The 12,358-nt window shown below is 49.3% G+C and overlaps 1 protein-coding gene across 2 annotated transcripts in view; it reads left to right on the top strand.

The window, feature by feature from the left end:
- Positions 1 to 7,266, top strand: part of GPC3 (glypican 3) — a 145,512-nt gene extending 138,246 nt beyond the window's left edge. The window contains exon 8 of one of the 2 annotated variants that reach the window (XM_053955636.1): positions 6,971 to 7,266. In XM_053955636.1, coding sequence (XP_053811611.1) covers positions 6,971 to 7,164 — 194 coding nt within the window. In that variant the 3' untranslated portion in view covers positions 7,165 to 7,266. Of the gene's footprint in view, positions 1 to 1,070; positions 2,263 to 6,970 lie in introns of those variants that run through there. The other variant, XM_053955637.1, reaches the window with a different exon arrangement.
- Positions 7,267 to 12,358: the final 5,092 nt, after the last annotated feature.

Here is a 12,358-nt window from a genome sequence, read left to right as displayed (position 1 = left end):
TGATTCCCATTTGGCTGAGAAACCTGGACTCCAGAAGGAGATGGCAGCAGCACAAGCAGGGGAGCAAGGGCCCCACTGCCTTGAGAACAAGCAGGAGTGCACCCCCTCAGTCCAGCTGATTGACAGGTTCAAATGCCCCAGGTAGATCTGGCTAATGGCATCTTAAAACACCTTTTTCTCTTTGTTCTCGGCCCCGAGATTTGCTGGTGTCTTGTCTTTCCACATGGTCTATTTGGACTTCTTTATTCTTCCCTGACCCAGCAAGACAAGGGCAGCTGTGAGTTACTGCTCAGCAGGTCCCTTGCAGCCAGTGATGGGTTGCCACAAGCTTTCCCCTCTGTTAATGTCATGCTCCTCTGCCAGTACTATCCAGACTTTTATACTGGATGTTTTCTTTGATTGCAACCCACATGTGCTTCATCTCAAAGTCTCCATGTTGCAACACCAGCATGCCCAGAGTGCATGATCCATTCACATTCCTTCCTTTGATGAGGTGGACCAGGGATGGGATGTGTTCTCAGTGCTATAAGGAGCATATTTTGCACACTCTTACATAAGGTTGCAGGAATGCAAAGCTCCTCAGGTCCTACAGCCAGGAGGCTTTGGTGAGCAAGGCCTTCTGCTGACTCTGGGTTTGGGGAAGTGTTAGTGCTCGCCAGGATTTCCTCACTCCTGCACGCATCCTTGTTGTGCCTGGGGAGCAGACACAATTTGCATTGCTAAACACCCGCTCCAAAGCTCAGCTGGTTTTCTTTGGGAGTAGCTCTCCTGTAAGGCACATCCCTTATCTCTTTTGTTTTCTTACTGGAGCACCTCAGAGTTGGGATTTTTTGGTCTCTCCATTTGGTGTAGGGTACTGAAACTGGTGGTGCAGGACTGACAAGATGTTTGCTAAGCTCTTCTGGCCCATCAAGCCCTGTGATGCCTTTGACTGCACCCAGACCCAGCTGCCCTCAGCTGTGGCATGGGCTGCCCCAGAACCCCAGTTTTTGTGGGGGCTGGATGTGCTGTGTGTCAGAATGTTGACACACACCACGTGTTACTGACCACCTCTCTCCTTCTGCTTTCAGAGCTGGCATATGACCTGGACATGGATGACATCTCTGCAAATAAGCAGCTTCTGAATCAGCAAAGCAAAGATGGTGCTGCAGTCCCCAGCAGCAACCCTGGGAGTGCAGCCACTCACCCCAGTCCTGCTGCTGGCATCGCCCTGGTCCTCCTGCTGCTGCTGCTGGGCCACCGGCCATGAGCAGTGCTGGTGGCATCACTCCGTGTCTCTCCATGCCTTTTTTTAGTGAGGAAGATATTTGGAACCTCTTCTGAAATATATGCACATTACCAAAAACAGGACAAATGCCCTGAGTCAGTTTTTCAAGATTCTTCACAGAAAAAAAAAAACCCCAAATTAAAAAAGTATTGGTTCATGGCAAACCAGTAAATATCTAACAGTGGTTTTTAAAGATAATCCTGTTGAATATAAGCAGGTTCATATTAAATTGTGTTCCTCACAGTTTTTGAACAGTGAGGTCTCCCTTGCTCTTAAGGTGAAGACCAAATTTTATTTTGAGTTGTTCAAACATGCATGGGGTACAGAACACCTGTGGTTTATGAAATACTCTCAGCAAATATCATACCCCTGATTCCTAGTTGACTTAATACAGATTTTTTCTGTAGTTCAAGCGCTTTTTGTACTTACTCCAAATTCAAATCTCACCCCTGGGAATCTGGTCAGGACATAACAGAGAGCATGTGAAGACAGGGGAGAGAGAAGATCAGACACTCGGCAGGAGGAAAGATGCTGTGGAAGAGAAGCTGTCATGCACTGGGATGGTGTTGAAGATGTGCTCCCCTGGGCACAAAGCCCACCTGCACCATGGCAAGTTGCAGGTGATTTTACTGCTCGCCCCCTAGCCAGGTCCTGAAGCCCTTCAGTGCAGGTGGCTGATCCCCAGCAGCATCCTTGTGGCACATGCAACAACCTGGTTTCATTCTTCAGAAGTGAAGCACCTCCTTTCCCACGGGAAATCTGCAAGCACAGCTCCAGCCAAAGGACCGACGGCAGGGATGTACACGCTGTGCTTTGTAGGGTGAACAATGACTGTCCAACGTGTTGTGCTATGAAAGGGGAAAAGAAAAGGATTTACAGCCTTTTACAGGAGCCTGAGGCAGATGAGACTCTTACTCATGTGTTTCTTTGCATGTTCCTTTACGTAAGCTATCTCTAAAATAAAGATTGGTTGCTCTCTAAGTGGTGGCCTGGAAGTAGCCTCCCATGTGTGCTGTACTGGAGTGGGCAGCCTGAGAACACCAACTGTGCCCAGCTCAGGGACACCAGGACTTGGCTTGGTCTGACTGAATGGATGGGCTGGGTTTGGTTTGGTTTCTGGCCAAGATGGTTGCATATTTCTGTTTAAGATCTGCCTTTACTAGAGTGTTTATATCTGCAGTATCTTAAGCTGCAGCATGTGCACGTACGTGTGCATACACCCCCTCGCACACACGTGCATGCTTCGAATATTTGTGTGCATCAGTCCTCTTTTACAGCAGCTTTATGTTTAGGAGAAAGTAGATAATTCCAAACCACGCAGTCAGATGGTTTGGAGAGTGGAAACTTTACCCAGTCTAAGTGGTGGGGCTGACCTGTCTGACTCTGATTTGAAGCCTTGGAATTGTGTGAAGTGCTTTGGGTTTGTGGCAGAAGGAGAGATGATTGTTCCTCCACTCCTCTGCATGGAGATGTTAACTCCCAGTTCACCACTCCTGATGCAAAGGAGCAGATCTGGGCTAACCCATAGCATGATCTGATGGTTAATTTTTGGAGACCTGTCCTCTGGGTTTCAGAATCCTCGTGTCCCATCCACACCAGGGTGAGTGCCGGGGGTGTTTGGGCAGTGCTGGTGACGTGGTATTCCTGTAAGGGCTGACTTTTTGCATCCATGCACTGTGATGTGGTTTTATATTTTACATGTTTTTTGTATTTTATATTTTACATTTTCACAAACCAAACTGCAATCCTCTCTGTCTCTTGGGACTGTGCTTTGACCCTGGGTCAGAGGGGTCCTGGTGCATGAGGTGGTGCAAGGGAGGGCTAATGGTGGTGCTGGCAGAGGCATTTCTTCACATTCCTGCTGCTCAGCTCTTGTTCTGGCCCAGCTCCTCGCATCATCCCAGCTCTCTGTGCTCCAGCTGGCTGAGCCCCTGAGCCTCTGCTCCACCAAAGGGAATATTTTATTAGCGCCACTTGAATTTGAATCGCTTCTTCCCTTCTGATCATTTTCCTTTCATCCCCTGGGAGTGCTGGGGGTGGAAGTGGGCTGCTGGGTTAGTTCAGAGATGATGTGCTGCCTCTGCCTCGCCAGGTATCGCTGGTACCAGTGCAGGGACATCATCTCCTCTAGTATTATGTCAGAAATACTCTGTGTGCTGCTGCTTCCTTAGATAAGCAGCAGGATGGGAGGGTGGCAGCAGTTTTTCAGTACAAGTCCAGTGTGTTTTCTCTCTGAGGAGCTGGCATGGGCTGTGCCTTGCTGTGTCTCACAAAGCCTGGTGGGCTCTCCCACTTGCATCACCATGCACAATGCTGATGCTTCTCAGCAGAAGACCCCTCTGAGGCATGCTGAGCCTGGTTTCCCTTTGCTGTTTAGCACAGCTGTGCTTGCTGGAGACTTTGTTATGATCAGAGTTCACAAAAAACAGCCTTTGAGCCCACTCCCTGCCAAGTTTATAAAATAATGGATTATAACCTGAAAAAGCAGCTGTTGAATTTTCCCCTGCCCTGGGTTTGTGCACATGTTTTAACAGGAGGTTTGCAAGGAATGCCCTGGCCACCGAGGTGGAATAGGGCTGATGTTCAATTTTGGGCAGTGTTTCATTCCCATCATGAGAAATAAGGAATAATTTTTCCCTGTTTGTTTCTCTGCACCACTTCTGTGTACTGTGACCTGCCTTGCCATGGGATGGGGCCCCTCCATCAGGAGATGGGCACTGTCACCTCTCCTCTGCAAATGTACCTGGAACTCCAAACCTTGTCCCAGGGCATGCAGGTTTAACTGCTAATACACAGTTGATGTTATTTCCATTTTTATCAGTATTGCTATTATTATATATTATTAATGAGTATACATATCATATATATGATAATATGTTTATAGGAGTCAAGGAGGAGGAGGGATTGAGCTGCTGGCAGGTGCAGCTCAGCTGTGCACACAGCACCACAATAACACAGTGACGTGAATTAGGCACCGGTGGTGGCCACTTCTGACCTGCAAAGTGTGTCCCCAGAGTAAATACCTGGGGTTTTAGCTGAATAGAGGAGTTTATGCCATGAAGGCGCTTCTGGGGGAAAAAAAAAAGACAAACAATGGAACAACTGCTTTTCAGATAATTTTTAGCTTTGTGATGAAGGCCAGGGTCAGACCTGAGCTGTTGCTGACTCCAGTCTCCACGTCTCCCTGTGCAGAGCTGTGGACTCCTTGGTGCAGCTGCCAGCACTGTGTCCCAGTGGTGCCTTGTGGGCTTGGGACATTGTGCTGGCACCAGATAAAGGCCTGGCAACCTTGGGAATGTCTCCTGTCTCAGCAGGTTGAGCCCTCGCTCCTGCCAGTTAACCTTAATGCTTCCTGGCCAGTTCTGCAGCTCCTTTAAGCTCCACTCACAGCAGTGGGGTGGCAGGAGCCTGCTGGCCCCATCCCACATATGGGCAGGACTGAGCAGCATCACCGCTCTGTATTCTGCAAAATGACTGCACTGAAGGTAAAACTGCATTTCCTGGAGGGGTTTGCAAGCAGCCTTAAAAAGGTGATGAAGCTGACACCTTTCCCTGTGTCTGAGGGTGGTGATGAGATGCAAACATGTGCTTAGCATGTGTAATGTATTTCTGCACTAACCACGCATCAAATTATAATTTAAAACCAAAATATTTTTGTTGGATGGGAAGTTCCAGTTCATTAATCAATTGACTAATAGTTTAGTGCTGGAATGGTAAAATCTTAACACACTGAACAGCTGCTCGAAACAGCTGGTGCTTACAGCTCATGCTGTTTGGGAAAGTGAAATCTAGAGTGTCTCAGTTTTGTTTTTCATGGAGATTTTCAGAATTCCTCATTCATCACCATGAGCAAAGCCCTCAAGCCCTCTGGAGCACGGGCCTAACAAGGATCCAGGGCTGGATTCACTGGTGCTTCCAACTGAAACAAAATGCCCCTTGCATGGAGGATGCAGAGAGCACCATCAGAGACCTGGCGGGTGAACGTGTTCCTGTGGGTCAGCTGAAGGGGGACACATGGAATCCTGTTCTGTCAGATATTTTGATTTGCTTTTCAGTCCAAACTGGTGCCTGCTGAGCCATGGGCACAGCAAGGGAGATGCCACCAACCAAAAGTGCACTTTCCAGCCTTGGAGGGTGCTGGGTTGGTGCACAGCTCAGGGTCCTGGTGGGGTGGCACGCTGGGGACTGCTGTGCTGGGAGGGAGGGGCTGACTGCCTTGCACTGCCTCCTGCTCTGCTTTGTTGGCAGCTGCTGGTCCATGGTGAGATGGGCAGAGTGGTGGTGGTGGGCAAGAGGCACCAAGGGAGCAGGGAGACAAGCAGGCTGCAGCAGGGACCACACAGGGGACGTTGCATAAGTCTCTAAAGTAAAATATACGAAACCACTCAACCGCTCAAAATGCTCCAAACAGCCAGGTGTGCTGCTGAGACATCTCCTTCCCATGTTGGAGCACACAGCTCAGTGGTGGGACTGGCCAAGCCCACCAGACCAGTCCTGCCCTGCAGGCCCTCCAGCTCCCCTAAGCTAAAGCAGCCCAGAAATATCCTTTGGTTCCCAAACTCTTGGGTGCCTTGGTGGGAATTTCCTTGACCTTTCCAGCAGCACTGCAGCTTAATGATTGACAAGCGTTGCTAAAGCTTTACCAGAGCACACGCCACACCCCCTAGAAGCAGGTGGCCATTCCCAAAAACCAAGAGATTTTTAAATTTCAGCTCCACAGCTGGGGGTGACCCGGCTGGGCACCAGGAAAATCACAAATTCTCCCAGTATGTTATTTGTTCCCTTAGCAAGGAGTTAGGTATGGAGGTACTGGGGGAATGAAATCTGCACCAGAAGGGAATGGTGTGAAACTATGACACTGGAGGATGCTTGCTGATCCTTAATGTGGGAATTTGGGTTTTCTCTCAGGGATATGGTGAAGGTCCCTATATGAAGAAAAAAGGTGGATTTTGTTCAGCTCCAGCCTGTGGCTTGCTCATGGGAGACCTCCCTAAGAAGTAAAAGTGGGGGGAACAAAGCAACCCAAACCCACAAACAACCCCCTAAATAGGCTTGTCAAAATGTTACCAAGGGCATTCCCTGGAGATGAGGTAACTGAAATTTTGGCATAGGAAGATGAAGCACTGTGGCATGTTTATACAGTCAGCAAATTTACTGCCTTCAAAAAAAAACCCAGAAAAGCAGTGGGTATTAATCAAATATCATTTATTTTGTCAAACATTGTATCCTTTTGAAAATAAACATCTTGGTGTTGTTTTGCTGAGAGCGTGCTAGGATCTGAAGTACACGGCCATGCTTGGGGCTGCAAAGTGATGCATCCCACAGTCCTTCCTGACAGATAATGCCATTCCCTGCAAAGCCCTCATGTCCAGCTCCTGGTGAGGCTCCCCGTGAACCATGTGCCAGCACTGCAGCCCAGAAGGTCTGGAGAGGGAAAAAACCTTCTTGCTGGTGTGGGGTTTTTCCTCCTGGGCGCTGTGTGGTGGGGCTGGCGCTGGTACCCGAGAGCACTTTGTGGGGAAGGAAGGGCCCCACTAGAGATTATCCAGAGATGTTTCAGATGCTCCTTGGTGGCCACAGGGAGAAGGAAGACTTCTCCCAAGTGATCCAGCACATTACCAGTGCTGAAAACCAGATTTTGCATGGCAGAAGTACAGATTTAGCCTCAACCTCCCAGTTTACCAGCTGTCTTCTCCCTTGTAGGAGCCCAGCAGAGACCTCAGCAACTTCTTGCAACGAGTCAACACATTTGGGGATCTCTGCCATTTATTTCTGTTTGCTTTCGCTGTCTTCTCTGCTATTATTATTTCAATGTGCAAAGATGCTGCACGTCCAGAAAGGAAATCACTGCTGGATCCAAGCAGCACAACCATCAGCTCCAGCACTCTGCAGGGTAATCACTAGAAAGAAGTGGAAAGCCTGCCTGTAGCAGCCTGTATCCTTTCAGTGTCATATTATATTACCATCCACCATGTTAGCAAATGGGAAAATAAACATGAGCTGGATAGCAAAGCAAGAGGCTGTTTAATTACAGATGTGAAGAAGAATGACGTTTGTGTACATTCCACCCAGAAGTGGATTAAAGTGGTGACCTTTCCTGTGGTGTGAAACGGGTTTGTTGTGGAGTGCAGGCATCTCGTGTCACTTCAAGATCTGCCAGACATTTTGTTGCCCTTGCTGTTTATGGTTAACATTGGATGATGTCTCTTGAATCTGAATCTCAGCAGCTGACAGCATTTTCTGGGAACTTGTCATCTGGACTCCATCTAGCAAAATTCCTGGTATTGGGTGTATTTGTTCTCATTTGATGGAAAAACAAAGTTTTATGGGAAAAAAAGTAAAGGGAGAATGGTGGCATTAGTGACTCATGATGCTGAGCTGAAACTTGTGGAACAATCCAGGATTTGGCCCAGGGTCCCAGACCCTGGGTAAGTTCCTGCTATTGCCTGTCACTGTGTGTGGGATAAACATCTCCTGAATGTGGTAACCAGCACGGACACTTTGCCATGGCAGTGCCACAGAGGCATCAGGGATGGCTTTGCTGTGCTCAGCCTCCCGTGACCACGTCAGAGGAGGGGAATACTATTTCCAGCCCACCAAAGTATCAGTATCTTGCTTTCTTGAATCATTCTAGCAGGGCCCTTGCTCCAGATTCTTGACTGTTCTGCTCATGACAAGGATGATAGAACAGGAGGGCAAGGGAAGGGGATTTTTTTCCACTGGTGTCACCAGCCTTGGTGGTGTGAAACCCCCTGCAAAGGATCTGCTCATCACCTTGCTGATACTGCAAGCCCAGGCTGGGCACTGCCACCTGAGTGGCCATGGGAGCCCCTGCCAGTGCTGCCAGCAAATGCTGGGGGCTCAGAGGGCCAGGCCAGGCAGCGAGGGGCAGGAGATGCTGTCTTACAGAGAGTAAAGGCACTAATTGGCCTGGTTAATTGCAGAGAGGGTCACATCAGGCCTGCTGGGTGACACTGGTTTGTTAATGAAGGACCAGTGGCAGCAAGGGGGCTGCTCTGTGCCTGTGGTCAGCAGCTCTTTCCTTAATTGCTGCCTCTTCCCAAGGCACAGCTCTGAAAGGATGCGGGGCACTGCTGCCCTGAGCTCCCACCAGCCAGCCTGGCTGGGTTTGGGAACCAGGGCCTGTTTTGCTCTAAGCTGGATGCATTTCAGTGCCCAGGGCAGGAGTACAGGGCAGCCCTGTCTTGCTTCCCCCTGGCACTGGGGTGAGGGGCAATCCAGCTGTGTGGGCTCAGGTTCTTGCCTTGGGATGCTCCACACAGAGCAAGGGACACTGAGGCCTGGGCTAGGCAATGGACCCACTTTTCAAGGCATGGCAGAGGCAACAGCTTGTTGAGAGTCACAATCCATGGCACCAGGCTCTGCTCTGGCACATGAGGATGATGCTGGGGGCTTGACCAGTCCAGAGGGCCATAACACAAAGCTGCTTTGGGAGGGAGGAATTTCATTAACATAACAGGGATTACCTTAAAGCTGGAGGTGATCCAGCAGAAAGATCGAACAGGGAAATGAGCCTGGCTGCACGGGGTGGCCGTGTCACACAGCTTGGAGACAAATATTTAGCAGCAGCATATCTGCTGGTGAAAGAATAACTAGAGACATGGGTCTTGTACCTTTTAAACACTCCAAGTCTGCAAATTTGGGGATGGGATTTGCATGCTGCTTTATTTAGTATTGTAAAAGCTGTGCTATGTTTATGGAAACCACCCTGCAGACACCAAATGTGTGACTGCAAAAAAAAAAGTTTCTTAAAAAATGTAAATAAGAGCAGAAAAGTGGAGAAAAACTCTCGTCACCAGTGTTCCATCTCCAGCTCTGTGGTGATGCTCAAGAGGAAGCTGTTACTTCCCCTCATGCTGTTGCTGCATCATGAGGCTGAAGGGTTTCACTGCTAATAATTTATGTCTTTTCCAGGGCCAGACAAGCCCACGGAAGTTGGGGACTAACTCATCCCCCTGTGGGGCCACTGCTTCAGGGAGTGCAGGTGACAGGCACAGAGGGGAGATGGCAGTGGCTGCTGTACCTGGCATGAGCCAAAGTCCCCAGTTTTGGGGGACCAAGCAAAGGATGAGGGAGAGGCAGGAGCACTGGGAGGTCTCAGCACAGAGTGCAGGTTAGGGTGTGAGCAGTGAGGGAAGGAGGGAACGCCCAACTCCTCTGTGTGTGGCTCTGGGATGGTCTTGGTGTCACCTCCCTCTGTAGAGACCTCCAAAACAGTCACTCACTCCTAGTGGGGCAAAGAGTCCTGTATGTGAGGACATGGTAATGATAACCATAATAATAATAACAACAACAGCCACTGCTCTGTAGCTCATCCTGCACACTCAAACCTCTGTGCAGTTTCCGTGCTTCTTGCCTGAAACTTGTTTTTACAGCCTTTGAAGAGTGATCATTTTAAGCATGATATAGACAGATCATTTAATTATTCTTAAGGAGACTGATTGATCCCACTGCCTGATGGGCTGCCAGACTCCATCTCTGGTGACTGTCTGGCAGAAGCTCCTGGTTATTGTGGTCTTGACCTGCTAATCCAATCTATAAAGGAGGAACTCAAGATCCTGATGTTCCTGTCTGCTGACTGTGGGATAAGTGGATTCCCCTTTTACCACTTCTTTCACACAGCCTCACATGGCATTTTGGTTGATGTTCTGCTCTTGATCTTGTTCCTGACAGTGTGGGATGGGCGTGTGGATGGTTTGCAGGGCTGCAGGGAGTGCCTGGATGGGCTCTGGGCTGCTGGAGAGGGACTTGCTCCTGAGCCCCTGGCTTGTTGCTGTTACCACTGTGAAACCCAAGGGAAGAGCTGGCTGCACGAGCAGGGGCGGTGGAATCACTGCTGCCGGAGGTGCAAAGGAAGGTCAGAGCAAGCCATGGCCAGAGTGTTTTCCAGAGGGTGTCTGGAGCATGCAGGAGGGACAAGGGAATGCTCTGCATGTCAGCCCAGCCAAACCTGCTCTGCCTCTTTTAAGGGGTCTCCACCAATGCTACCTGTCCCTGGGTAGTGTTTGGCCAAGGGATTTGTGCAGTTTGTGGTGCTCCATCCCAAAATAATCATGGTTGGACAAAGCATTAAAACATGATTTGCTCAGTGTTCCTGAGTGTGATGAGCCCTGAGGTGCTCACAAATGGGAAGGTGCTGATGCTTCACCTCCTATCATGTTCCCATGCTCTTTTTTCCCCTCAGCCTCTTCCATGGGGTCCTGGGCAGGTACATACCAATGGTGATGTCCAGGTTAATTAAACCATTTGTTTTTATAATTTTTCCACTTGAAAATGTCCCTCTGAGAGAGGCCAGATGCTCCTGCTTTTGAAGCATACTTTTGGGGGCTGAGAACATCCCTTACCCCAGTACTGCTGTTTCAGGGGCACACCTTTCTGCACAATTCACCTCTGGCAAGACACAGACTGAGGCTGCACCATGTCCCAGCAAAGGAGGAGCCCATTCTGCACCAGGTCCTGCAGTTGAGATGTGGCTTAGGTGACTTAGGAGCATATCTGTGTCTCTGGGACATGTGTGCCAGCTAAAAGGCTCTGGGAAAAAAACACCCATAGGAGCTGGTGTCATTGTAAATGTCACAATATTGTTATCCCAGCAGTGTCAGAGCTGGCTGGCAGAGCCAAGCCTGCCTTAGAAATCGAATTAAATTTTAAATATTTTTAAATTAATAAATTAATTAGGATGTCCATTCCTGCCATCTGCTTTTTGCAGGATTTGGGTGTGAGTTTTCAGTTTTCCCACTGCAGCTGTGGGACTTGGGGAAAAAAAAAAACAAACAACTTCTTTAAAGAGCTGAGATAACAATTTCAAGTGCCGGGCACTTACATTAAGTATTGTGAAACCTAAATTGCAGGATCTCAGCATTGCTTATGGTTACTTTCAGGCAGAAAGACCCATGTCACAGGAGAAGAGCAGGCACACAGCTACCTGATGCTTCGCTTTCTCAACCGAAACAGAGATGTGAGTCACAAGGAAATTTTCCACAGGAAACATTTTTTTTGCCCATGAATAGCAAAAACTGCTGAGTGTTTTTTTTCCCTCTTGTACAAGAATCTATGGTGAGCATCTGCTCAGGATCCACAAGAGCAGGTTGTTTTTTGGGGGGGCAGGCAGGGGAGGGTGCTGCAGGCAGGAGAGATGGTGATGTTGCACATAGGCAGTTTTGGAAGCGAGGTCTGAGCATGGCACAGAGGGGACATCCCTGGAGCTGCTCTTTCAAACCAAGATGGAACCAAGAGTGGAAATTGTGGACGTAACAGCCAGCAGGATGCCAGGTCCTCCAATGAAGGGCTCTGCAGAGGGTGTTTTGCAGAGTCTTCACCTCCTCCAAGACACCTTTTTCCAGAGGAAGGAGATGGGGGCTGTGCCCAGCCCTGCACTGGTCATCCTGGGAGGTTCCCAGCCAGTGCACCTGGGGATGCTGAGCATTGCTCCCACACAGGCTGTGGGAAGTTGAATATGATATCAAGAAAAGTCCTTTCTTTTTATTTTTTTTTTTGCTTTCTTCCTCTCTTTATTCTTCACCCACCCTACCCTGGATGTGTCTGAAGGCCGTGGGTGCTCCCAGCCTGCCTGCTGGAGTTCCAGGGGAAGGCACGGGATGGGCAGCCTTGGTCACATCAGAGGGACAGTGGTGCTGTCCCCATGCCATGCAGGGCATGCTCTGGCCCGCACATCACTCAGCCCTGCCTGAACCTCGCCACTGGCCACCTCGCTGACCCCACTATCTCCCTCCTGTTCCCTCGGGATTCAAGTGCAAATGCCCTGGGCCATGGGCTGTACAGCCTCAGCCCTCGATGTCTGTCCGGGCTGATGCGGGATCTCCCTCCAGCTGTGAGACCACCGTGTCCTGGCTGATTTACAGCAGGAGACATCGACCTGCGGGCTAACCAATGGCTGGGGTTTTTTTTTTTTCTTTTTTTTTTTCCTTCCTTCTCTCCTGATCAGCTGTTGAAATAAAATTACTTTCTTTTTTTCCCCCCCTCCTTTCTCCCCAGTCTATGCCCAAACCGCAATACCGGTTAAAAATATCATCTGTGAGAGGAAAAGTTAAATGAGTACATCAAAGCCAG

The sequence above is a fragment of the Vidua chalybeata genome, chromosome 14 (genome assembly GCF_026979565.1).
Source record: "Vidua chalybeata isolate OUT-0048 chromosome 14, bVidCha1 merged haplotype, whole genome shotgun sequence".
NCBI lineage: Eukaryota > Metazoa > Chordata > Aves > Passeriformes > Viduidae > Vidua > Vidua chalybeata.
This window is presented reverse-complemented; position numbering and strand designations above follow the sequence as displayed.